General features: G+C 57.8%; 1 protein-coding gene across 3 annotated transcripts in view; it reads right to left on the bottom strand.

The window, feature by feature from the left end:
* The window catches only part of CYTH4 (cytohesin 4), a 28,755-nt gene extending 6,105 nt beyond the window's left edge, over window positions 1-22,650 (bottom strand). The window contains exons 1-8 of one of the 3 annotated variants that reach the window (XM_030320555.1): window positions 22,535-22,650; window positions 15,079-15,161; window positions 12,715-12,779; window positions 11,543-11,609; window positions 9,889-10,007; window positions 8,550-8,630; window positions 6,986-7,098; window positions 5,217-5,365 (exon numbers count right to left, since the gene is read on the bottom strand). In XM_030320555.1, coding sequence (XP_030176415.1) covers window positions 5,217-5,365; window positions 6,986-7,098; window positions 8,550-8,630; window positions 9,889-10,007; window positions 11,543-11,609; window positions 12,715-12,779; window positions 15,079-15,161; window positions 22,535-22,553 — 696 coding nt within the window. In that variant the 5' untranslated portion in view covers window positions 22,554-22,650. Of the gene's footprint in view, window positions 1-5,216; window positions 5,366-6,985; window positions 7,099-8,549; window positions 8,631-9,888; window positions 10,008-11,542; window positions 11,610-12,714; window positions 12,780-15,078; window positions 15,162-15,361; window positions 15,561-16,290; window positions 17,796-22,534 lie in introns of those variants that run through there. The other 2 variants (XM_030320554.1, XM_030320556.1) reach the window with 2 other exon arrangements.
* Window positions 22,651-25,947: the final 3,297 nt, after the last annotated feature.

Raw genomic sequence — 25,947 nt, 5'->3', positions numbered from 1 at the left:
AGTATAGTCCCTGCCTTCACCCAACCACCCAGAGCTGCTCTTATGGGTCAGATGAGGGAGTCAGGGACTCCCTCCTGAAGGTGGGGGATACAAGGACCCTCAGCTGGGACCTGTACGCCCGCACACATGTTCACCTGTGTGAACACACACACACACACACGCCCCCAGATATATACAGATACCCGCTAGGGCACAGCGGCCAGGGTCAGGGCCGTCTTGGGCAACATCCACGAGGGGAGGGGGCTCCCCTTTTGCTTAGTTGCAGTGACAGAGACTTCCAGGGTGTACCCTGGGTAGGGGGACACAGAGGAGCCACTGGGGAGTTAGGGATTGACCACCAACGTCGAGAGGCCTGGCCCAAGGAGAGACTCAAGGCGGGATGCCGAACTCGGCTCTCAAGGGCAGAGACCTGTTCTGGGTGGACGGTGACCACGGGGGTGAGGGTTCTCAGAACACAGATTACAGTCATCTCCGTGCAGGACCTTCTAGCAGTTAGAGCTGCTGAAATACGGATGGCGCGGCCTTGTGTGGTAATGAGTCCCCCGTCACCGGAGGTATGCAAGCCAGGGCTGCGACCTCGCTGTGGCTGAGCCGTGGAGGCCCACAGTGGGTCGTCCCTGCGTGTGCTGAAACCCCTGCCGTGGGCCACTGTGTGCCAGGGATCAGCCATCCCATATTCCCAAGCGTTGGGGAAAACATTCTAAACCGTTTCTGCTGATTAAAACCAGACCCAATGCTGGATCTCCATCTCAAAGATGATGAAGTCATTTCCCTCTGTCACATTTCTAGACACTGCCGTCCAGAAGGCTTCCTTGAGATTTTCAAATGAAACATTTCCCCAGTCCTCTTTGCTTCCCCCGAAGTTTTAGAATCTAGGATCGTGTCTGCTGGGTTTTAAAGGTCTTTTCTGACCTGACAGCTCAAGGGGCGGGGCGTGGGGCGTTACAACCCCACGGGCAGCAGGTTTTCCTGGGTTTGGGGGAGATGTCTTCTGACTGACTCCAGGGTCCCTGGCTCGGCCTGGCTGTGGCCGGGTGGGTGTGGGTCTCTTTTTTGGAGCCCCTGCACCCCTAGCACAGCTGGGAAACCCTCTTGTCCCTCCTGCCCGGGCTCAGCCGGGCCCCCTGAGAATTCCCAAGGGGTGTTGACTGATTGAACAAAGGCCAGTGGCAGAAAGACCCTGTCAGCAAAGCTGTCAGCACAAGCAAGCATTTGGGAGGTCCAGGAGGCAGGCAGGGAGGCGGGCGGCCCCCACCCCCGCCCCCCTCCGTGGTGCCCACAAGGGGGCCCCTGGAAGCTTCTGCGGGTGGCATATCAGCTTGCACATGCTGCCCCCATAAAGGAAACCGCTCGGCTCACCCACATTTCCTGTACCTTGTAAACAACCAGCCCTCCCCCTTAAGTAGACACCCCTGTGCCCGAGCTGGTGACCACCGAACCTGGCTGGGTGGACGTGATTAGAAGGACAACGGCCACCTTCCAGTGGTTTTGCTGGTCTGGCGTCCGTCCCTCTCCACCCCTGTTTTCCTCTGGGGACCCACGTGCCCATACACTTTCTGTCCAGGCTGTCGGGAGGGGTTGACGCCCACTGCCCCCACCGCCCCAGGCTCCAGGAGGGAGGAAGCGACTCCCCTCTGGCCAATCAGAACACTTCCTCCTGCTGGCCACAGTGACTGGGTCAGGGAGGACACGTGACCCACGCCAGCCAATAAGACTTCGCTCTGGGACTTTAGTTTTAACTGCTGAGTGACAATGAGCCCCGCCGAAGCCGCCTGGGCCATCTCTGCTGCAACTTGAAGAGAGTCTTTTTAAGAGGGTAGCTGACGGGGGGGAGAAGGTTGCTGAGAGATGGACAGACCAGTCCTGACCTCACTAAGCACCTGGATCTAGCTGAACCTGAAGCCGACATATCTGAAGCCAAATCAATCCCGGATCTTTTCTATCACATGAGTTGAGAGATTCCTTTAGCCGGGAAGCAACTGGTCCCCAAATCTGGCTTTCTGGTCTCTGCAGAAGGAAGGACCCTGGAGCCAGACAGACATGGGTTCAAATCCGGTCTCCTCACAAACTAGGAGACCCTTGGCCAGCTACCTCTCTTGGGTGTCAGATTCCTTTGCTACAAAGTGGGAATGGCACCCACTGCTTAAGGCCGTCAGGAGACCTTACTGAGAACATAGAGTGGCGAGGATTGGGCCCGGGAGATGGTCAGTTCTGATGGAGATGTTTGGACAAGGACCCACGAGGTCCAGGCCTGCCCACAGTAGAAGATACCCTGAACTGGGAGACTATTCCCCTGCCTGAGCCTCAGTTTCTCCACGTGTAACCCTGGAGGGCTGGAGGCTAGCGAGCACCCCTTCTTGGCCTCTCTCCTTCCCCTCCTCCACCTGAGCTCCCGCTCGGGGCAGCTTTCCCTGGCGGTGAGTGGTTCCCTTCTCGGCATTTCTTGGATGCCTGCCAAGGGCCAGGAGCTTGGAGTGCATTAACTCTGCTTCTCGGGAGAACAACCTGGGTCGGCAGCGGCATCTGCCCACTTCGCAGATGAAGAAACTGAGGCTCACCGGCCAGGTCACACAGCCATAGGGCAGAGCTGGGATTTGATCTCCTATCCCGAGTCCACACCCTGTACCTTTGCTCTGAGTCTCTCGGGCATCGTCCCCCATTCCTATCAGGATGGCCAGGACAAGATGGGCTCAACCCGCCCGTCCCCGGCCTCCGGCGGTGCACCTCTCCAAAGCCTTGTCCAGCTGCGCACCCTCGTGGTCTGTGTGCCCTCGCTTCAGGTCTGTGTTAATTTAATTCCACAGACTGCGTCACTTAAAAGCGTGACGTGGCGGTGTCCTCAGCAGGGCCCAAGCTCCAGTACCGTCGTGGGGGATCCGTCCTCAAAGTGGTAAACTTTGACTATCTGAAAGGTGCTTAAAGCTGAGCTCTTGCTTTACATACCGGGAAGAGGAGGCCCAGAGAGAAGGCAAATGCACCCCCCCCCAATCCACACAGCACCCTCAACTTCTGCCCGAAAAGCCCCGAACAGCAAGGACCAGGGCCCTCGTGGCTCTCTTTGCACCCCGGGAAGCTTCTGGATTACTCGGCCACTCTAACTACACAGGCACTTTGCTAAATACCTCACATGTCTACACTAATCCTATGAGTTGGTTGCTCAGAGAGGTCAAGCGGCTTCTCACACGTCACACAACCAGAGAGTGGGGGAGTCGGGACTTGGATGTGGCTGTGACTCTAACGCTCTGTTTCCCACCCCCCCGCCCCCCCCACCTCCACCCCTCCTCTGTGCCTGCCTCTCTTGGCTGCCAGGGAGGATAATAAACCCTTCCCCAACCTCCCAGGCAGAGTGTAAGCTAAATTGGTATAATAGACCCCTAAAGCCCTGAGAGAAGAAAGTTACAAGCTTTATGCAAATGTAGCGCATTGTTATTAACAAAAGGCTTGAGTTGGGGGGGGGAATACTTAAGGAGCGAGGTGCTGCGCTGGGCTCACTGGGGGCTCCGCAGTAGCCGGGGGGGGGGGGGGGGGGGCTGCCTGGGAGATCGGGGAGCGGGTGCCTGCGTGTCATTAACTCATCATCTGCCAGACAAGGCGTGCTCAGCTTCCTGCCACACGAGTGCCGCAATGAGATGAGTTACCGATTTCCAAACGCATTTCACATTCCGGGCATTCTACTAAGTGGTGGTTGTTTTTTTTTTTTTTCTTTTTAAATTATGGTTAATTATTCTTAATAGTGACATAAACCACCATTTAGAGCCTGTGCTGCGTACCTGGCATGGGCTATGCCCTTTACGTTCTTATAAATTGCTACTCACAGCAGCTCTGTGACGCAGGCGTCATTATCCCTGTTCTCCTGGTTGAGAGAATGGTGGCTTGGAGAGGGTGAGTCATTCCCCAAGGTCACCGGCAGGCAAACGGGAGATGGGAATCGACTCGAGCTCCAACCAGCTCGCGGAGCCCTCATTCTGTGTCGCGGCTCTCCCTTTCCTCGCGATAAACTTTCTCCTCTGGGGACCAAGGAGGGTGGTGGGCTAAGGGCGTGGCAGTTCTCGAACACGGAGGGGCACCAGGGTCCTTCCAGACCCAGGCTTCCCTCCAGACTTCTGCGGCTGGAGGTTTGCAGGGTGCTGAGCTGGGAGGGTGGGGTTCACACCCTTTCCTCCCCTCCTGCCAGCCTCTCACAGGGAGGTGACTGAGGCTTTATCGAGCTCTGGGGCATCTTGAGTCCTGGAAATGAACTGCCAATTCATTTTTGCCGCACCAGGCTCTGAATCCCACTCCCGTGTTTACAAAACTGTTCCTAGCTCCGTGTTACCCACAGCAAACAGGTTGTCATGCAAAGCCTTGGATGCTCTGACCCCACCCAGCCACTCTGGACATTTCTGCCTTTCCCAGCTAGGCCGGGCTTGGGTTGTGGCTGCTTCCCCTTTGTGCAATGTCCTTTCTCTGCTCCCCTCCGCGAAAACTCCTATTCAACCGTCAAGGCCCAGTTCAAAAGTCATCTCCTCTGTGAAGTCTTCCAAGATGGCACCCTTCCTTCCCCTGCCCCCAGGAGACTGACAGGAGCGTCCTCTGTGTTTCTGTGGCTATGTTCCCACAGTTAGGACGGCACGAATCACACAGGGCTACAATTCACTTATGTATCTTCCCACCAGACCCTGAACTTGGCCTGGCAGGGCCTGTGGTTGACGCATCCGTGGGTGCCCCATGCCGAGCACAGGGCCCGGTGCCATACGGCAGGAATGGGGGGCTGCTTGATGGAGAGACGGGAGGCCTGGGTTCTGCTTGGCTCTCAAGCTGCCTTGCGGAAGACCTCGGTTTCCTCCTCTCTGAAGGAGGGAAGGGTCTTAGCGGAGTCTGAGGATTTTCAGCTCTGACATGCTGAGAGTCTAAGAATCTGGGATTCCAGGCAATACGCCTGAGTTGCGCGAGGCACCCTTGCTGGAAGGTGCGAATGATGGGTGCCCAGAATCCTGCAAACGATGAAGTCTGGGGGGGGGATCTCCTGGGTGGTCTCTCTCAGACATCGCCCTTAAGATGGGGATCACTCAGGAATGCCCTTCTCACGACAGCCACCAACCTGGGTGGGGTCCCTCCCAGCAGAGAATCCCCCTGCAGAGGTCTGTCTCAGAGGAGCCCCCCTGGGGCTGTCCACCTAAGGACAAACCCCTCCCAGATGCCTGGGGACCAGGTGGGTCGGGCCGTGCCCCTCTTACCCGCAGCTGCTCCTCAGGCAGGTCACCGCCGCCATTGATGCCACGGTTCATGGACACAAAGCGCTCGAAGGGTGGCCTGTCCCGGACATTGGGGTTGTGGAGGCTGGTGTTGAGCATGATGATGGAGAAGGACAGGACGTAGCAGGTATCTGCGAGATGGGACAGGGGTCACAGGCCTGGCGCTGGTCACTCTCGCCTCCTCTACCCCGACCCCTTCGAGGGGCCCATCATCACCCGTCTCAGTCCCCGAAGGGCCAGCTGTCCTGGCTTGGCATTCGAGGCCCCGCCCCCTCCCCACTCTTCTGGCCTCCCCGCTCCCTTTAGCTGCCTTCCCACCTCTGCACTTCTGCTCCCGCTGGGCCCCCTGCCTTTCCCCTTCCCTTTGCTGCGTATTTCAATCCTCATCTCTCAGCTCCAGCTCCAGCCTCTCCCGGACCCCTTCCAGCCTCCCTGCCCACTCTGTTCCCTGCCTCCGCGGAACACCTATTGTTGGCCACACTGTTCAGGGCTTAGTCACGTTCTGCTCGGCAATCTTGTTGGCATTGCGGGGCTCCTGGCGGCCCGAGTTCCTGTTCTGTTATTCAGACTTTCATGGGCTTGGGGGAGAGGCTGGGCTGGGCACTGGGGAGGGAGGTGATGCTCCTCTGGGGCGTTTTTGGGCCCCGGGTTCCAGAGTCAGGGAAGTCCGGCTGTGTGTCCCCGGCTGGTCTGGTGGACCTTGGGAAGGCACCTGACCTCCTGGAGCCTCAGCTCCCCCCACTGGTGACGTGAGGAGGTCTAACCTGAAGTATCCTCATGTTCTAGAACACCGGCGACTCTACCTCCGAAAACAGCGGCACCTAATAGAACAACCTGGTAGTTGCCGGTGCTTGCCCTGTGCTAAGCTCGACATCCCTGTAACAACCCTGCGAGGCGAGTAACCCCATTTTACAGAGCAAGACACTGAGGCCCAAGGGAGTTAAGTCACAGGCCCAAGGTCACAAAATTGCGTACTTAGACTGGGACTCAGATCTGGTGCTGTAAAATCCCTTCCTTTCCAGAAATCTTTACTGCGTACCCACAGAGTGCTGCGGACTGGGGAATTTATCGGCGAATACATTCAATACGGTTCCCGCCCTGTGGGATGTTTAGACTGGTGGGGGGGGGGGACAGATAAACCAGCACCCCCTCCCCCCCAGTTCTGTATAACTACAAGGTAGGACAAGTGACTGGTAGGACCTGACTATGGTCACACGGCCAAGAAGCGTTGTGTCCGTGGACAAGTCACATCACTTCTCGGAGTCTCTGTTATATGCAGAGAGGGGGGATGCTCCTGGCCTCAGACAGTGGATGCAAGGACCAGATGACTTTGCACGGGTGGTCCTCAACTAACGGAATTGGTCCTTGTTGTTATGGTAACTTCAGGAACAGAGAAGGAGGGCAGGACAAGCTTGCCCTGATGATTTCTTGCCCAGCCCGCGGTGGGGGGGAAGGGTGGCGGTGGGGGTACGGAGTTCTGATCTCCGTGGAGATCTTTCCATACACCTGTGCTCCCTACGTCCCGCACAGGGTGTTTCATGCTTCTGGCCTTTACGCAGATGAAAACTCCTGCCCCAAAAGGTCCTCTCTCCCCTTGACCTTGGGCAGAACTCCTGTTCATCCTTTAAAGCCCTGTTCAGACACCGTGGGAAACCGGAAGGGGTGGGGCGACCCTGGCGCCTCCGGAGGAGGATCTGGGCCTGCAGCTCCGAAGGGGTCCTGGAGCCCCGGGTCCCATCCCACACCGGCACCTGTGGACTGGAAGACGCCTGGGTTGCAGAGGCAGTAGCGGGTGGCAAAAGTCTCCATCATCCGGTCGATCTTCTGGGCCTCGCCGGGCAGCCGGAAGCTCCACAGGAACTGTCTGGGGGAGGAATGGGGCTGTGGGCGACGGAGTGGGCGGGGATCTCGGGGGCAGGTGTCGGGGGTACCCCGGACAAGCTGCTCTGTCTGTCTAAGCCTTAGAGTCTTCATCCTGTCGGTGGGAGCGTCTGTCCCCATCACGTAGGGTCACGGGAAGGTGCCTTTTCTTTCAAAGTATCAGAGCTCGGTGGGCGCTCCCCTCGGCCCGTCTGGGGTCCAGAACCATCTGTGGCCCCTCCGCCTCAGCCCAGGGAGGGGGGGGGGCTCTGTCTGCCCTGGGGTCTGGCTGGGGACCCTTCCGCAAGTGGCTTCCCCTGGCTGGGCTTCCTGCTCTTGGGACTTAGTTCCTCGAGGGGCGCCTGGGTGGCTCAGTGGGTTAAGCGTCCGACTTTGGCTCAGGTCATGGTCCACGAGTTGGAGCCCCGCGTCGGGCTCCGTGCTGACAGCTCAGAGCCTGGAGCCTGCTTCCGATTCTGGGTCTCCCTCCCTCTGCTCCTCCCCTGCTTGTACTCTCTCTCTCGCTCTCAAAAATAAATAAACATGAAAAGAAAATTAAAAAAAAAAACAAAACTGCGTTCCTCCAGGGCGAGGACCGTCTGCGGCTGGTCCCCTCACCTCTCCTGCTGGGCCTCGCGCAGGCTCGGGGAACCCCAGGACTGCCCCGTAAGGAGTGAAAGAGTGAATGAATGAACAAATGAATGAACACGGGAGCCTCCCGACCACCGACCCTTCTCCCTTAAAGAACAGGGGAACTGGAGGGAAGGCCACACTGCTTGGAGGGTGCTGGCTGCTTCCTTCTCTGCCTTACATACAAACTCCCGATCATCCTCCAGGGCCCGGATCAAATACCCTCATGGGGAGCCAACTGTTCAGGCAGCGAGACTTACTAAGCCGATTCTAAGTACCTCCTCCTTTACTCGTCACAACCTTATGACGTTGGTACTGTTATTGTTCCCTTTTACAGATGAAGAAACTGAGGCACGGGGAGTTTTGAGTGTGTGTGTGTGTGTGTGTGTGTGTGAGAGTAGCAGAGCTGGGCTATGACCTGGGCAGCTTGGCTCCACAGTTCAATATGTCGTAACAAAGGGACTGCCCACGACGCTGCACTAATCAAATGAATAAAACCCTAATCTCAAAAGTAGTGGCAATGGCAGGGGTAACAGCAACCATGGGTGCCGTGATTAACTATCGCTCTAATCGTGGAGTTAACACCCGGAGCGCTCGCTGTGATAAGCCAGACGCTTGTCCCCGCTGTCCCCGGAGGGGGGCCGAGCTGATGACCCCACCTCTGCTCCAGAAGGTGGTAACTGTCAGTAATTCATTTCGGCTCCTTAGGTCCTCCCGTCCTCCTCGTCGCACCCCTTGCTGTGTCTGTGCCGTTAGCTATGTGGCTCGCGGTCCCCGCCCGGGCTCTGCCACCCCCGAGGGCTGCCCCCCCCCACCCCCCCTCACCTGAGGGCCTGCACGAGGTTGAGGTTGGCAAACTCATGGCAGTCCACGAAGGCCTGGAGGACCTGCAGGTTGAAGGAATCCCTGCAGGGGACAGGGAGGAGGGCACACGCGCTTGCGAACTTGCCGGCACCCGCCTCCTGGGGGGGGGGCGGGGGGGAAGGGGTTGAGGTGGGGGAGGGAGAGGAGGGGAGCCGCGTGTCCTCCTTCCGGATCCAGCCACCTTCCGGTCCGCTGAGCCACGTCTGAGCCCCTCCCCCCGAACGTGCACACGTATTCCTCACACTGGAGCAGACCCCCCCCCCCCACCCCTGCAACTCCCCCACGGCTCACCGGCGCTGTTCTCACCCGGGAGGGGAGGGGGCGCTCTCTGTCACCTCCTGCCTGGATGACCCTACTCAAGCCACTGGACCTCCCGGAGCCCCAGTGTCCTCCTCTGTGAAATGAAGAGAGCCGGGCCTACCCCGATTTCTCCCTTCTTCCCAGCTCAAATCGGGAAGCTCTGTTTTTCTTGCACCAGCATCCCCTGCCCTCTCGGGGGAAGGAACCTGTCCCCTGGGGAGCCCGGGAGAAGGGCTGCTGGTCCGGCTGCTGCCTCGTCCCTTACAGCCCGCCTGCCTCTCCCAACAGCCCAGAGGGGTCCTTTCTCACCCCTCCTGTGCCCAGACCCTCCCATGGAGCCCCACCTCATCCCCTGCCACTTCTTCCCTCCCTTGGTCTCTTCTGATCTCACCAGCCTGCCATTCCTTGAGCATGCTTCTGCCCCAGGGCCTTTGCACAGGCTGTTCCCGTCGGCAAGCTCTTCCCCCAGATGTCCTCACTGCTCACCTCCTTTACGTGTCAAACATCACTTTCTCGCCGAGACCCTTCCTACTCACAGTAGTTAAAGTCACGGCCCTTGACCCATGATTCCCAACGCTTCTCATCTCCCTTCCCTGCTTTCTTTGCAGTCCAAAGAACTTAACATTTTCTAATGTATTTTGCATATTTGGGGATCTGTCTTTCCCACTAGAACGTACCTCTCCGAGGGCAGGGGTTTTGTTTTGTTTATCTTGGTCACTAGTCTAAGTCCGGGGATTTGACACTGCTTGGCACACAGTGGAGACTAAAAAATATCTATCTGTTGACCAAATAAGTGAATGAAGGCAGGCAGGAAGGCAGGCATTGGTTCAGAAGGTGGAGGGGAGTGATCAGTTAGCTGTCTCAAGCCCCAAGAGTTAGGACTTCCCTAACATAATTCGCTCACTCACTTACCTGCACACGCACACGCACACACACACACACACACACACACCTGCGCAACCCTCGTTCCCTATCTCCCTGAGGCCACGCACCGCCTTACCTCTCCCCCAAGTACGTGCCGATGGCCGTCTTGTTGAGGCCCTCGCCCTTGTACAGGAACTGCGCGATGTCCTGGACGTCGGGGGTCAGCAGTTTGTGCTCAATGAGATACTGGACGCCCTGGAGGGGGTACACGGAGCCCATGATCAGCAACCCCCCCCCAGCAGCTGGCCTCAGTGGAGGAAGGGAGGGGCCCCCCGTGGCCAGACTGTGGGGCGGGCTGTGGGGGGACCTGGCATTCTGACATTGGCACAGACTTTTCTGGGAAGTTGTGTCCCTCCTTAACAGAAGCTGCCATTGGAAGGTGGTGAGGTCCCCATCAATGGAGGCATGCGAAGACAGAAAGCATCCTGCAGCGGGCCAGGCTCATGCCAGGGGCTCCCTGGGTCCCCTTCAGGCTCACACTGATTACATGCTTCAGTGAGTCTATGAATTTATAATTTTAAGATTCAACGATTCAGCCCTTTCTTTTGTCCCCTTCATATTCATACATTTCAAAATAGCGTTTCATGTTTTTTTTCCTCACAAGCAATCTATGTCCATTGTGTAAAAAATTAGAAAAAAATCCGGCTAAATCAAAAGGAGAGGAGATGGCCACGTCCCAGCATTCAGAGGGAGAGAGTTTCCATCGTGGCGACTTTCCTTCCCTTTCTACATGAAACCTGCTTCCGATGTGACAATATCACGCACACCTCACGACCCAGGCGCTCAGAATCTGTCCTTCTAACTCTGGGAGTTCGGGGAAGAGGTTGCTGGAAGGTGGTGGGGGAGGGGCGGTTGTGAGGGGCTCTCAGTGACAGGCAGAGGGTCCTGGGGGCCCCTCAGTGGCCCCCCCCCCAGGTGCTCTGTGTGTATGTGCACCTGTGTGTGAGCACGCGTCTGTATGCCCGAGTGTGTGCTTGTCTGTGTGTGTGTGTGTTTTGTGCGGTTGGGGCAGGGGTCCGAGTCCCGTGGCAAGGCAAATGGGTGTGTGACAAATGGGTGAGCCTGTGTCACTGTGATGGGGAAGAGGCAGCTCTCTCAGCCAGAGCAGTAAATTTCCAGGGACCCTTTGACTGCCCTGACCCTACCCCCGTATGTCAGCTTGTGGCTTCCTCCTGTCTTTGTTCAAGCAGGAAGGGACCCGGCTGCCACCTAGCTAGGTGAGAGGTTGCTCTGAGGCCAGGGGAGGGGAGGGTGGGGTGGAGGTGGGGGGTGGGGAGGTGGTGTGTGTGGGTGGGGGGAGGGACAAGAGTCGTAGCAGCCTGAGCCCCCAGTGCTCCATGCCAGCACCCCCAGACTGGCCCTCCCCCAGCAGAGAGGCTGGGAGAAACTTCTGGAGACTGAGCCCCAGAATCGAAGGGCCCCAGTGTCCAAAGACCTACTAAAAAGGAGGAAGCAGAGACTCGGCCAGCGGACTCCAAGTCTGCGGACTTCATAAAATGTCACCACCTCCTCCCGGCTCCTACCTCATGCTCTGCTATGGGGTGACAGGGCACTGAAGCCATGGCAGGCTGTGGGCCACCGGACAAGCTCCCGAGCTCCGCTGGGCCTCAGTTTTCTCACCTCTAAGGTGGGCCATCGTCAGTCGAGGGGAACGAGAGGACATCGTGAAGGTGTCCAGCATGCGGAACCCCCGACCCCACGACCACCCGAGCCCCCCACGACTGCCCTACCTTCACGGGGTCCATGTTGAACTTCTTACGCCCAATGCATAGCTCCTTCTCTTTCTGGGCCATCCGGCTGCAGACAAGGAGATGTCAGCCTGGACCGCCCCAGAACCCCAGGACCTCCCCCCACCCAGTCCCCAAGGATGCTTTTTCCGCAGCTACAGCCAATATTCCCCAAGGGCCCCCAAGGGCCTCCAAGTGGGGTCCTCACATCCTGCATTGGAATCGCCTCGGAGAGACCCTAGAAATGCAGGGTCTGGGCCCCTCCCAGACTCCCAGATGGGACTGTTCCAGTGGGCCCAGCTCCAGCATTCTAGCCGGTTCTGCAGCCGTGGCCCTGGAAGCCCAGAGTCACTCTAGGGAGAGCATTTAGGGGGGCCCTGTGCTCGAAGTGGGGGCAGGATGACAGGGAGGCCGGGGGTGAGGGCACGGCCCCCGGGGTCCGACTCCTGGTGCAAACCCCGCTCTGCTGCTTTGTTGGCCGAGCCACACGAGGGGAATCACTTCACCTCTCTGGGACTCAGTTTCCCCAGCATGGTTGAGAGGCTAAAGAGTTTAAAGCAGCTTGGTGGTAGGCGCTCTGTAAAAGTTATGCTGGTGTCGGGGCTGGAACAGGACACCTGGAGACACGGGGCAACCACGTGTGGGGGTTTGCGGTGGGGCTAGAAAGGTGATCGGAGATCAAGGGACGGCAGGGGCAGGGTGGCGACTTCCTGAGACGAATGTGTAGCCGTCGGTACCCGGGGCCTCAGGGGATTATGTAGGCACCAACCTTCTTATTCCCCACAAGGGGGGAAGCTGAGGCCCAGGGAGGGGCGGGGACAAGCCCCAGGTCACAGAGCTGAGCGCTCCTTTTCCTAGCCCATCCCGTGATGCTCCTGGCCGGCGATTGATCAGGGCCTGGGTCAGTGCGGGTTAGGAGAGACTTTGGGTGGAGGGGGTGGGGATGGGGAGTGTCTCTCAAAAGAGGGGGCTGTTGGCAGTAAGGACCAGACCAGACCACGAGATGGGCTCTCAGGCCCTCCCTGCTGCCTCTTCTTCCAGGCCGATCCCTGATGTCACCAGGGCCCCAGGCCCAGGCAGGGCCCCTGTTCCCTCCTGCTCATTCCTGGTGTGGGACATCCTCGGGAAGCCACCATGGCAGTTTCCCAGGGGCCCCTGGCCTGGCCCCTCCTCACCTCTCCTCCGCGATCTCGAAGCAATCGATCTGGGCAAACACATCTGCGATCTCATCCTTCAGCTTCTGCGGGGCGGTGGCGGGGGGGGGGGTGCGACGGAGGGAGAGTCAGGGACAGACTTCAACAACCACTTCCACCCCCGGGCGTGACCCCAGACCTCCAGTGAGCTGTCACTGCCCGCCTACCTTTGAGAGATCCCTTTCCCAGATGTTTCTCCCTCCCTCCCTCTCTCTCTTTTTTTATTTTAATTTTTTCACGTTATTTAGCGGGCACAAGTCGGGGAGGGGTCGAGAGAAGGAGAGACAGAAGAATCCCGAGCAGGCTCCGCACCATCAGCGCAGACCCCGACGCGGGGCTCGAACTCACAAACCGCGAGATCATGACCTGAGCTGAGAGTCAGATGCTTAACCCGCCCCCCCCCGGTGCCCCCCTCCCTTTCCCAGATGTTTCTTATCCTCAAAATCCCAAGCCAGCCTATTGCCTGTTGATACGCGATTCTCCATGGGCTCCTGTCTCGGGGGACGCGGTCCTCAAGTCCCCACCCTTCGCCCCACTCTACTTCCAGCCCTCCCACCTCCCCTCTGCAGCTGTGGAGTCTCCTGCCCTTTAGCCAAGCCTACCCGCCAAGCCCTCCTGCGCCCAGCTGCCAGCTTCCTGAAGCACAGCTTGGTGCCTGCCCTTCCCCAGCTCCTTCCGTGGCTCCCTACTGCCTCCCCAGCCACGAGGAATGAGTTCCCACCCTAGGACCAGGCCCCAACTCCTCTCTGGCTTCCCTCCCCCATCCATTTACTCTGTCGCTCACCCTTCACTCAGGGCCTACTATGTGCCCAGTATTATGGGGACCCCCCCCAGGTACAAGATCGCGCAGGCTGTCTTTTCAGGGACCTTGCCACCCCAGTGGAATGTACAGAAGAGGTCGCTGAAGTGCAGAGAGGTAAGGGGACGTGTCCGAGGCCCGATTCCAAGTCTGCGCTTTCGCCACTCCCCTCAAGCCTTTTTCATTTTTATTTTTGTCCTGACCCTGCAGGAGGCGCCCAGGGGCAGAGGACCCCCTAATTATGCCAGCCACGACCGCTGGGCGGACAGGAGAGTGGCAGCTGGTCCAGCAGACCCCTGCAGGGCAGCAGCATGGGGACCTGGCAAGAGCCCCTAACATGCACCCTAGCGCCTCCTCGCCTTCCCCTGGAATCTGAGGGATGAGAGCGGTCCCAGAGGAACCTGGGTTCCAGGAACCCGGGGGGTCGCAGGGGCCTGGAGACTGTACCTGTACCTGATCTTGGCCAAGTCACTGGGTGGCTTCCCCCCACATAAAATGGGGATCCACTTGCAAATATTAATTGAGCGCCTCCTGTATGCTTTGACTCTGGAGCTGGGGCTATGGTGATGGGCAAGACAGACCCACGCTTTCACGGGGCTCACAGCCCAGTGGGGGTGGGATCACGGTGGTCATGGGCAAATGAAATGACGAGAGTAGCTACCCTGTCGTGGGCGCAGCGTAAGGGATAGCCTTGTCCAGGCACCGGGGGGGGGGCACCTGAAGCCAATGGAACGTGGGGTGTCACCCGTACTCCAATAAAAAGAGAACGATCTCTGATCACTAATGTCGTGTCATGGTACAGGAAGAGCCTGGCCACCTAGTAGGTCTCAACAAAGCACTTGCTGAGTGAGTGATTTTGTATCTTCAACTTTCTTAGGTACACGTGTGTTGGCGTGGGGTTGGGCCCCAGCAACCACAGCCAGAGCGGTCAGGGCAACATTCGAGCCAAGAACGAAACAGTGAGAAGGAGGTGCCCCGAGGAGAGCTGCGGAGAGTCCCGGGGACCACGGGAACGGTGAGTGCAAAGGCCCGGGGGCAGGACTGAGCTCCGCACGCTCCAGGAACAGAACGAGGACCCGCCTTCGAAGGCTGCTAAGAGTCAAATGGGTGAACGTCTGAGAAACTGTGTTGGCAAGGGCCAGGCACACGTTGGTGTTATCTTGATGAAATGGGTGACATTTTTGAGGGGCTGAAACTGGGGCCCGGGGTGGAGATGCGACCAGATCGGGGCCACACAGGCGGGACTGGAACCCGCCAAGCCATCAAGTGCAGACAGCACCAGGCAGGGCTTGGCACACGGTAGGTGCTTAACCGATCTCCCCCCACCCTCCTAGCTCTCTCTAGCCCCCCCGGAATTCCATTCTCCCCACTCCGGGGGCGGGGGGGGGGCGCTGGATGGAGTCTGGCCCTGCCCTCTGACCAGGCCCCAGGGGGCAGGAGTGAGTGCGGGGCTGCGTGAGCGCCTATGAGGGTTTGCTCGTGGGAGGGCGTGTCGGCTCGAACCCGCGTGTGGACAGGAGCCTGTGCGTTTGTGAGTGTGCACGCACCTGGATGTCTTCCAGAAGCTGCCTCCGGTGCCATTTGATCTGCTGTAGTTCCTCTGTCTCCCCACTGCTCAGCTCTGCTGGGTCTGGAGAGAGAAGAACGGGGATGGGGGGGGGGTCCCTGGCTTGCTCCCTTCCTCTCCCCTCCCCTCCCTGCCCAGTTTTGTACCCTCTGGGGACATTCCCCTCCCCCCCAACCCCACCAACTTGTTTATTTGCGCCTTTCCTGCTCTACTCGTTATACTCTCAGCACCGTGACAGCAGAAACTTCAAGAATTTTGCTCACCGCTGCATCCTCCGCCCCCTAGAAAGAGCTGACATGTAGCAGGTACTCAAAATACTTGCGGACGTCATTCATTCTTCCTTGGCATTTCATCTGCTCTTTCCCCAGATCGCTTGGTTAGCTCACTTGGCCGCGTATTTATTTGCACAACCAGGGAGTGGGGTATCATTTTGCCTCCCAGGCCATTGGTCAGACAGAGTCACATGACCACACCTAGCTGCAAGGGAGGCCGGGAAATGAGCCTTTAGCATGGCGGTCCTGATACCATTGTGACCGTATAAGATGGGGAGACTGGCTTTGGGGGTGGGGGGACAATTCGCAGCTCCTGCTCCAGACGCTGAGGCTCAGAGAGATGAGGTGACCCGGCCAGGGCTCCACAGGGACAAGCTACTCAGCCCGGGTGGGGCTTGGATTGGGCTGGCTACGAAGCCTGGGCTCTTTTCTCGTTACCCGGAATGAAAGGAGACGCGTGTGTGCTGGCATTCTGTGCAAGGTGCTGTGACAATTCCCGCACTGGGGTCGGCTGGCTCACCTCTAACCCCTCGCACTTCCTGTTGCATCCACAACACTCGCTTGGCCAAAATCTCCACGGGCTCCCTGTTGCTTAGAGGGAAAGAGTTCTCCTCCTGGTCCTCCACAATCCCGGCCTCTCTAGCCGGCCTTGTCTTCCACTATTCTCAGTAACAGCCTGGGAGTCTAGCCTGCCGGCTCCTCACTCCCCCCAGACTGTCTCTGTCTTACTTTCCCACTTTTGCCCGTGCTGTTCCTCGACCCTGGGATGCCTTCTCCGGTCTGTCTGTCCATACTCTCCCCAACTCTTTAAGTCCTAGTTTTAGGGAATACCTGGTCACCTTTCTTTAAGGTTTTGCAAGGACAGCCCTTATGTCTCCCAAATGAAAGCAGAGAGAAAATTAAAGGCTCCCTGTCCCTACCTTTCCCTCCCACTGACCGAGCTGCCATCTTGGATTGGAGATCGAAACTGGGTGTTGAGACGGCGAGGCACCAAGCAAGTATTCTACACGTGGGAAGGGTCCAATGCACGTATAATGGATGCTGCGTTGTGCCATCAGCTCTCCCCTTCAGGATCAAGGCACCCGTTTCTTTCAGTGGCTGCGGGTAGGGTTGGGGGTAGGCTGCTGATGGCACAGCTGAATTTCCTCCTCCCCAGGAACTTAACTCAGCCAAATGGAACTGCCTCACCCGAGGATATGGCCCTCCCCAAGGACAGCCACTGCATCAAAAGCCAAGACCTTTCGCCCAGTTTCTGGACCTGAGCCAGTCCTCACACCCAGGCTCTACTGACTGAAGGAGAAGCTGGGTGCCCAGAAAGAAGGGTCCTGAAATGCGATGACAACTGTATACGATGATTCCCTTGGTCAAGCAGTCAAGATGGCTCTGGGTGACCCACCAGGTCATAAAGTCAAGTGAGCACAACGACAGTCCTTCACAAGTGGCTCCCTGAGGAGGAACAAGTGTGAATAAAACCAGAAGGTTCCAGTAAGCTCCGTGAACACATCACCCAGGCCCCTATGCCATCCACGGCTGTCGCACCCGGTCCCTTGGCTCCCACTATGTCTGCGTGGGTAGGTCCCTTGTGATCTCTCTGGCAAAGGAGCAAAGCACCCCAACCTGGTTCCAGAATGGGTGGCTTCGTGTTTGGGGACACGTAAACGCTGGGTAGCTGTTGACCCCTGCCCAAAGGTGTCCTGGAGAGACAGGGGTGAGAAAGGCTCCCAGTGAGCAGGACTCTGGGGAGGGTGCCTGGCCACCCATTTCATGTGCAAAGAGCAGCGGCCCCCAGCAAGAACACGCCTGCATTTATGGTGTGCAAATTGAGAAAGGAAATCTCCTTTAAGCAGGGGGGGCTCTCACACCCACTCCTCGTCAATTGCAGACCCTACAGGAGCAGACACACCTTGCAAGTGGCAAAGATTGTAGCTACTAAGTTGCTCTCCCTGCAGCGGGAAGGAAGCTTTCCTCCTCCCTCCGCAACAGCCCAGCCAATGAGAAAGTCACAACTCAGCCCGTGAAAAGCCACTACGCCTGGAGCCCCCAGTTAACTCCGATGGACTTGTTGTTTATCGCGCAGCCTTTCCGACTCCCCTTTCCTAACGGCGACTCCTCTCTCTGTCCTTCGGACTTGCCGAGGGTTTTGCCACAGCTTGCTTGTCCTGGATGGCGGTTCTAATACTCTTCTGGAATAAACCCCTCCTTGGCCAGGAAAACAGCCGGCAGTTTTGTTTTTTTAAGGTTAACAGTGAACAGGAGAGGGTGGCTTGACTTCTCGGAGGCTGGGAAGGAGGAAGATCGGAAGATCGGGAGTAGGGGGGTCTGGGGAGGAGGCAAGTGGGTGGTCCCCTAGGAGTGGACCCGGGGGATGAAGATTTTTGTGACGCCCACCGGTGCTGCCCAGCAACCATCCGGCACAGGGGAGAAACTACACCGCCAGGCAGACGGAACGAGTCGGCCGGTGACCTCAGCCAGGCTCTGACCGGCAGCCCAGTGCTGGTACAACTGTCCACGTGTGCAGTAGCCACGTGGCCCGGGTGGAGGCTACATGAGAAGCCACCCACCCGAGCTTCCCGAGCTATCGCCACCTCTGAATCTCTGAGCTGCCGGCAACAGAGACCCACTGTTTCCCCTCGAAGACCCATCAGCCAACTCGGGAGGCAATGGGATTGCAAAGGATCCCTTTTACTCCTAAAGGCCAGCGATCCATCTTGACCGGAAGCCACACGTGGTCCGGACGTGCGGGGGGTTCCTTCCTTCCCACAGAGCCTCGGCCAGCGCCACTGTCCAGGGGTCGTCATATGTCGAGTACTGCACAACGTCACGCTGGACCAAGGGGCTCTCTTCACAGGAAGGCAGGCGTGGGAGGAGCATCTGGCCAGGGGATCCGCTGGTCCTCTGGGACCACTTCGCCCCCCGGAAGCTGCCAGCCTGGTGGAACAAAGCGTCAGCTTGGAGCTGATGTCCTGCTTGGATGGGGCACCGTCCTCCAGGATGCAGGATGCAACCTAACCCAGCAGCCGTCAGGTGGTGTTCTGGCCCCCGCAGGTCACTGACACGGACCCAGGAGGGACGAGCAGTGGCGCCATGTGCCCTCCTCCTGGTGGCCCTCTTGGGAGTCTTGCTTTCTGTCCCTGCAACACTGGGCTCCGCAGGCCCGGAGAGCCCCATTTCCAGGGAGGAGGTGGGGGGTGGCGAAGGAAGAGTCTCCCATTGACCTTCGGCTCAAAAACACGTGCTTTGCGCCAGCGGCTCGGTGTAAATGATGTCACTCGATCTCACAGCTCTTTGAGGCACACTGACACGCACCCCTCTCTCACCCTTGTGTCTCCCCCGCGCCACACCCCGTCCATCTCCTTTCCGTTTCCACGGCCCCACCCCCACCCCCACCCCGACCTCGGCGTGTCCCTGGACCCCGTGTCTCCCGGCCTCCACTCGGCACCTCCCATCCAGTCTCCTGCGGCGTCCCGTTGCCCTGGGGATGACACCCCGAGTCTTCCGGGCCCCCCGGTTGGGCAGGCAGGGCCCCATCTTCCACTGACGTTGCCACCCCCGCCCCCGGCTTGAGGCCTCCTGGACGTCCTCCACTTGCTCCCACGTGCGCCCTCTCCACAGGCTTCCGCACGCACAGGCTGTTCCCCATGTCTTGAATGCCTTTCCTTCCGCCCTCTGCCTCGTCACCCCCGCTCAGCGTCTCCCTTCTCAGGTGCCCTCCTGTCCTGTGTCCGAGGTGACACGGCTGGAAGGTGCTGGAGCTGGGGGTCACACCCAGGCCCATCCAGGACTCCCGAGGCCACAGCCCTGATGTTGGTCTTCCGACGGCAGATATCTTCGCGCAAATCATCCAAACCCCACCAGGTACTAGTCCCTGGTTGTTCTGACCGGAAGTGCTGACCGTGGCTCCTGTTTGAGAATGAAGACCAGATGCAGAATGATGCCTCGTTTTTTTGGCGGGAGGTGGGGGGAAGAGAGAAAACAAAGCCAACTCTCCAGAGCTGGGGAAACTGAGGCATAGGCGTGTGTGGCGAGTTTTCTCAGGACAGTGGGAGGGCGTGGGGAGGGGGCTGTCTGCAGTTTTTCTTCACAGAGCTTCTTTTGTGGTTTGGCAGGCATGTTCATGGACCCCTGGATCCCCTGTCCCCTTCTGGAGGGATTCTGACCCCCCCCAGCAGGTGGCCCCTGTCACGTGAAGCCCGGGGCCTTCCACCCCTTCGCCTGTCTGTTTCAAAGTGGGGATTTCTCCCCATTTCAGAGCTGAGGACACTGAGGTTCAGGGAGGGCGACAAGGACGCAGGGTCAGAGTGGCCACTTCTGAGTCTGAGCCTGGTGACGCTGGGGTTTCAAGCACCGAAGCAGCTCGTGGGAGTTGGATTTAATTAACAAAAAAAAATTTTTAAATGTTTGTTTACTTTTGAGAAAGAGAGAGAGAGAGAGAGCGCAAGTGGGGCAGAGAGAGGGGGACAGAGGATCCGAAGCAGGCTCTGTCCTGATAGCCGCGAGCCCGACGTGGGGCCCGAACTCACAAACCGCGAGATCATGACCTGAGCTGAAGTCAGGGGCTCCACCGACGGAGCCACCCAGGCGCCCGCCCCGTGGAGTCGGGTTTTAGTAACAGTGCTCATGAAACACGCAAAATAACAACACGATAACGATAACAGCCGCCACCGTGAACTCTGTTGACTCCGCCCTGGGCTCGGTGATTTTCCCGCCTCACGAAGGCTGCTTTTGGACGCCCCCCCCCCCCCCCCCCCCCGCCACGCTGTAGGCTGCGGCTGCCCTCTGCACGGTGCCCAGGCCAGCTGTCAGTGCCCTGGTGCCCACCCCGGCCATCTACCTCCCCAGCTCCTCCTTACTTCCTCTTTGTCCTTCCTCTTTCCCATATCATATTTTTAGAAATCTTTCTGCTCGCAGGCCCGTTTCCAGGACAGCTGGCCCAGCTTCCCCTTTCCAGGGCGGGAGGAGGGCGCTATCCTGGGGGCCCGAGGGCAGAGGCTCCTCAGAGTCTGGGGGGGGGGGGCCTGGGGCAGGAGGGGGTGTCTGGCGGAGCTGTTCCTCGCCCCGGCCCCCGAGGCTCTGTGGGCGACGTGTGGCTTCCTCCCCACCCCCAGAGCCAAGCTGCCTCTATTTTTAACTATTCCCCGGCCTCCCTGCACCAGCCCAAAGGTGCTGTCTTTGGTCACACAGAGGTTTTGTTGCCTGGACCGCTCACCTTCCCGGCAGGCCCTGGGGGGAGGAGGCCTGAACACACGGGAGGCAGGCGGGGAGGCCGCCCTGGGGGACCCGACTCCTCCAGGAAGTTTTCCGAGATCTCCCCCTCGCCCACGTGGAAGGAGTCGCTTCCTCGTTTGCTCTGGGTCATCGTCCTGCAGGATCTGGGGGTCTGTCTCCCACTCCCCCATGTCCGGGACCAGCAGCCTCCCCCAGGGCTGGGCCTGCTGTCCCCAGCACTGCCCAGCACAGACCCTGCACTCCGGAGGACTGCTTATAGCACGAATGAATGAATGAATGAATGAACCAATCCGTGGAGACCTGAAATCTCCCAACAGACCGCCTGCGTTGACTTCACTCCATCCCTTCCCTCCCAGGGCCAGCCCAGAGCAAAGCAGCAGCCCGCCTTCTGGGCTGCACCTTCCGCAGCCCGGGCTAACCCGTGGCTCTCTCTCCTTTCAGGTCCCTGCCCTGCCACTTACTGGCCCCCTGACTTCAAGTAAGTCAGTCCTCTCCCGCAGTAAACCTCCGTGAGCCTCAGTGTCCTCGTGATGGGGACAACCATCCCTCCTCTTAAGGACCCATCACTTCGTATCGGCCGGGTAATCTTAAACCAGGTGCTGTTCCCCGCTGGGTCCCCACCTTGTCATCTAGTCTCCACCTAAGACCTATTCACGGAGCCTGTATGGTCTGGGAGCCACCTGCCGTCCAAAGGCCAAAAGCTGTTGAAAGGGAAGGGTGGTTCTCTAACCATGTTCCCCCAAGCCCGTGGGGTCAGGGGAGGCGCGGTGGGCGGGGTCAGACTGCTCGGTGTTAGGTTTTGTTTGAAGAAAGGGTTCTGTTGCTAACGGGCTTGACGTCATCTGAACTTGGGGAACTGGACAGCTCCTGGAAGCCCTCGTCTTCTGGATTTCCAGGCAATGCTGGGACATTCTTTTTTTTTTTTTTTTAAATGTTTATTTGTTAGAGAGAGACAAGAGTGCGAGTGTAGGAGGGGCAGAGAGGGGGCGGTGGGGGAGACACAGAATCCGAAGCAGGCTCCAGGGCTCCGAGCTGTCCGCACAGAGCCCGATGCGGAGCTCGAACCCACAAACTGTGAGATCATGACCTGAGCAGAAGTTGGACGCTTAACCGACTAAGCCACCCAGGCGCCCTGATGCTGGGACATTCCGATCGCAGGGCACAGAGACTTTGTCCCTCTTCTTCCCTCTGCCTTGCAGAAATGCAGTTCTCTTCCCTACCAACCGTACACATGTCTCTCCTCTTTCCCCCAGACACGCGGTCCTGCTCACTGGGGAGGGGCTCAGCCATGGTTCTCTGCTGCTCCTCTCTGGCCCCCTCCACTGGCACTCTAGGGGGTGTCCTCAGCCTCCCCAAAGGCCACCCTCATCCCCCCACCCTTAAAGTCCAAACAGGAGCTTCAGGGCCCCTGTGCCACCCAGACGGCCATTATCACCAACATCATCATCTTCAACTCAAGCAACCTTCCTTGCACTGGTCGTTCCTTCCCCTGCACCCCCCCACCCTGAATATTCCTTCCCCAGAAACCGACAGGGATCACTCCCTCCTTCCTTCAGGTCTCTGCCCAAATGGTGTCTCTTTCTGAGGTCTCCTCGACCACCCCCTCCCATGTCCCTTATCCTACTTGACTGTCCTTCGTCCTGCCTGTCACCCCCTGACACATTACATTAATACCTTTATGTCTGTCTCCCCCTGTAGAGCGTGAGCTCAGGAGGGCAGGGACAGGGCCTGCTTTGTTCCCTGTTCTCCCAGCACCTGGGGCACAGCTTGGCACTTAGCCTGAGCTCGTAAACATTTGTTGCATGCTTCTGCATTTCCACCCTGTCTTACATCTATTTACGTATGGATTCCGTCCAGGATCCTGGGAGGCAGGCACTATTGTCCCCATTTTACAGAGGAGGAAACTGAGGCCCGGAGAGGTCGGCCCCGGGTGCTTACCTGGGTGGCACAAGTCCATCCTGAAGCCCCGGGGAAGGGTGGCCTCCGCTCCCGTCGCCTGCTGACCCAGCTGCTGCTCAAGCTGACCAGGCAGAGATGTGTCACCGAGGCTACACCAGGCCCCTTCCGGGTGGCCCCTCCCAGCCCCGCTTGGGGAGGAAGTCCTGTCTGCCGGGACCCGGTGTGCAGGCTCTTGAAGCAGCAACACTTCCTAAAACCAGCAGAGTTTCGTGTGGCAGGGACTCTTTGCATTTTTGGGTGTGGGCTGGGGAGATTTAGAGGCAAAAGAGACAAACAGAGGGAGGGGTTGGGGGTAAAAAGAGAAAGTGAGAGCGAGAAACACATACGTGCGCGTGCACACACACACACACACACCTACACGCGTGCACACACAGAGGATGATGGCTGCCGGAGGGCACAGTCTTCCCTAGGGGATAATGTGGGATGATGGGCCATTTACTTAGCAACCTCCCGATAAAACCTTTGGACAGCGGGGCCCCAAAGAGTCCACCCTACCCACAAGCTATCTTTCATCTACTTGGGGAAAAGGAAAATGGATTCAGTGCCAGGAAAGGCTTTGCTTCCCCTCCGTGACATGTCTGGCTGTTTCCTGTCTAGTGACCACTCGGCCATATGTTTAGTGTCCCTTTTCCCTCAGGCTGCTAGGAAGCTCCTAGTCAAATGTGAAGCTCCTTTGCATCTGTTCTATTGTCGCATATCGACTTGGGGGCCAGATGCGGCCGTGGGACGCTCAGCTCTGCCACTCGGGACCCGTGAGAGGTTGGACAAGCCGCTTCTCTGCAAGGAGCCTCAGTGTGCTTACCTATAAAAGGGGGATAATACTACTCACCTCCGGTTATAGAAAAGACGAGGGGGGAGAGTGTCCGTAAGATGCTTGGGACATAGTGGGTACTCAATAAACCCTACCTTCTTTCCCCTTTTGTTTTTAATTTTCTTCCTTGTTAAAATTCCCAATTTCATTGCTTCTGCCTTTTCTGGCCGATCGAGCCAACGTCTTCGTGGGGAAAAAAGTATCGTGTGAAGAAATTTCGAGGGCCGCCCGGGTGGCTCCGTGGGTTAAGCGCCCCACGCTTGATTTAGGCTCAGCTTATGATCTCATGGTTTGTGAGTTCGAGCCCCGCGTCGGGCTCTGTGCTGACAGCGTGAAGCCTGTTCAGAATTCTCTCTCTGCCTCTCTCTCTGCCCCTCCTCCGCTTGCGCTCTCTCTTTCTCTCAAAATAAAGAAAGAAAGTTAAAAAAAAAATCTATAAAAATAAATAGAAATGCTTCCTCGGTGAAACTTTGCAGCCCACCTCGATTTATTCATCTGTTTCCCCACTAGTCTGGAGGCTCCATGAGGACAGGGTCACCTCTGTGTCTCTGTGTCTGATAAAAGCAATGAATGAATGAATGAATGAGTGAACGAATGAAAGGAACATGGGGGGGGATATCTTGGTTGCTGCCAAAGTTGGCTGCACCTTCCACCCTTCCCCGTGTGCACACCCCTCTGCACGGCTACGCTGCCTCTCCTCCCATCTGGAGGGAGAGTCTGTCACTTCCCCTCGAATCTGGCCACCTGCCATGAGAACCGGCCTGCAGGCTCGCCTGCTGGAGGACGGGAGGCCATGCGGAGAAAGGCCCAGCTGTCCTGACCGCCACCCGGTTGCAGCCTCCTGAGTGAGCCCGGGCGACACCGGAAGAAGGACCCCTAAGCGGAGCCCAGCCCACATGGCTGTCCCACGGCACTGTGAGATGTGACAAATGTCTGCTGTTTTCAGCCACCGGCTTTCGGTGTGTGTGTGTGTGTGGGGGCTTGTTATGCAGTGAAAGCTCACTGATACAGGTGCAATCCAACGCCTTCATTTCATGGAAGCGAACACTTCCATGAGGATCATCTCTGGGACATGCTTGACGGAGTTGGAACTTGAGTCAGTGGCCGGCTCAGGGCCAGGCCCACCCCCTGCCAGCCTTGTGCTCTCAGGACTCCTGGAAGCGGCCCCCTTCCCGCCTTTGGCTCTTCGGCGACGCAACGTGATTCTCTGGGAAAACTCGTCGAAGTGATCTGCGTAGTAAACTAGCCTTTTTTTTCTCTGCAAATCTGGGTCTGAGGCACAAAACACCATTTCCTGGGTCACCTCAAAACCAGAAATGCGGAGGAAGGCGTCATACCCTGCGTAGAGAAATGAACATGGCAGGTCCGGGACTGCCATCCTTTACAAAGCATGCTTGCAAGTCTGGCTTTGGGCTGGCTTCTGGAAACTTGGGCTTCCGGTGGGTTCCTGCCGTTCCCTGATAAGAGTGGCTCGCTGAGCCTAAACCGTGCAAACAACGCGGGTTATGCTGACCACCTGCTTTCCTTCCGGGGGTCTAGAAGTTTGGTGTATGCTGGGCGGGGGCTGCCTACGTGGCCAGCCCCCAGTAAAAGCCCTGAGCAGAGTCTTTTCCTGCGCGTTCCTGGTTAACAGCACCTCGCGTGATTGATAGTCTCTCATTCTCTGAAGATTCAGCTCAAACACCACTTTCTCTGTGAAGCCTTGTGATTACACCTTCCTTCCCTCCGTCCCGACAGCCCTGGTCACGTCTAATCGCATAGAGGCAGGTAGCCTGGGAGGGAGGGACCCTCTCATTGTGGGCGGCAACGCGTTTGGTAGAATCCATAGTAGGTAAACTGTAGAGACCTCGAGTCAGTCCAGCTCAACACTTGCCAGCTGTGTCACCTTCTCCCAACCAAGCTTTGCTTTTTGTCGTCTGCAAAATGGGGACAGATAAAATTGGGTCTGTTTATATGAAACAGAAAACCCAAATAACAATGGTTTAAAGAAATTAGACGCATATTCTTCCCTTATGAGAAAGAAGCCTGAAGGAGGTAATGTAGGACTGTTCTCAGAGAAGCCTGGTAACTTGCTTCTACCCCGAAGGTCTCATGGCCCCAAATGGCTGCCTGATCTCCAGCCATTGTGCCTGAATTTCAGGTAGGGAGAAGAACGCAGATGGGAAGGGCTCCCCTTAAAGGCCTATTCCTGAGGTTCTGTGTGGCCTGAGGTCAGCGCTTTTTCCCAAAACAGGGTTCTGCTTCCTCCATGTGAACGATGTGGCCGTCCATAGCTGGTCCTTAGTTGGTGATGGGACACCTCACAGCAGTCTCCAAACATGGAGTTTGGGAAGTCTTCAGATGGCCACCACTACCATTTATGGAGTGCTCACCTCAAGCCAGGAACTGTGCCAAGTGCTTGTATATCCTCCCATTTAAGCTTTTCCACAACCCAACAAAGCGTATTACTATCCCTGTTTTATAGGGGTGAAAACTGAGTTAAGTTACTTGCTCAAGGTCACACAGCCAGGAAGAGGCAAGCCTGGATTCAAGCCCTGTGCTGACCTCATTCCCACTCTGAACTTACCTAAGCATCCCTTCG

The sequence above is a fragment of the Lynx canadensis genome, chromosome B4, assembly GCF_007474595.2.
Source record: "Lynx canadensis isolate LIC74 chromosome B4, mLynCan4.pri.v2, whole genome shotgun sequence".
NCBI classification, from domain to species: domain Eukaryota; kingdom Metazoa; phylum Chordata; class Mammalia; order Carnivora; family Felidae; genus Lynx; species Lynx canadensis.
Note: the sequence above shows the minus strand (reverse complement) of the source record. Positions and strands in the feature narration are given on the sequence as shown.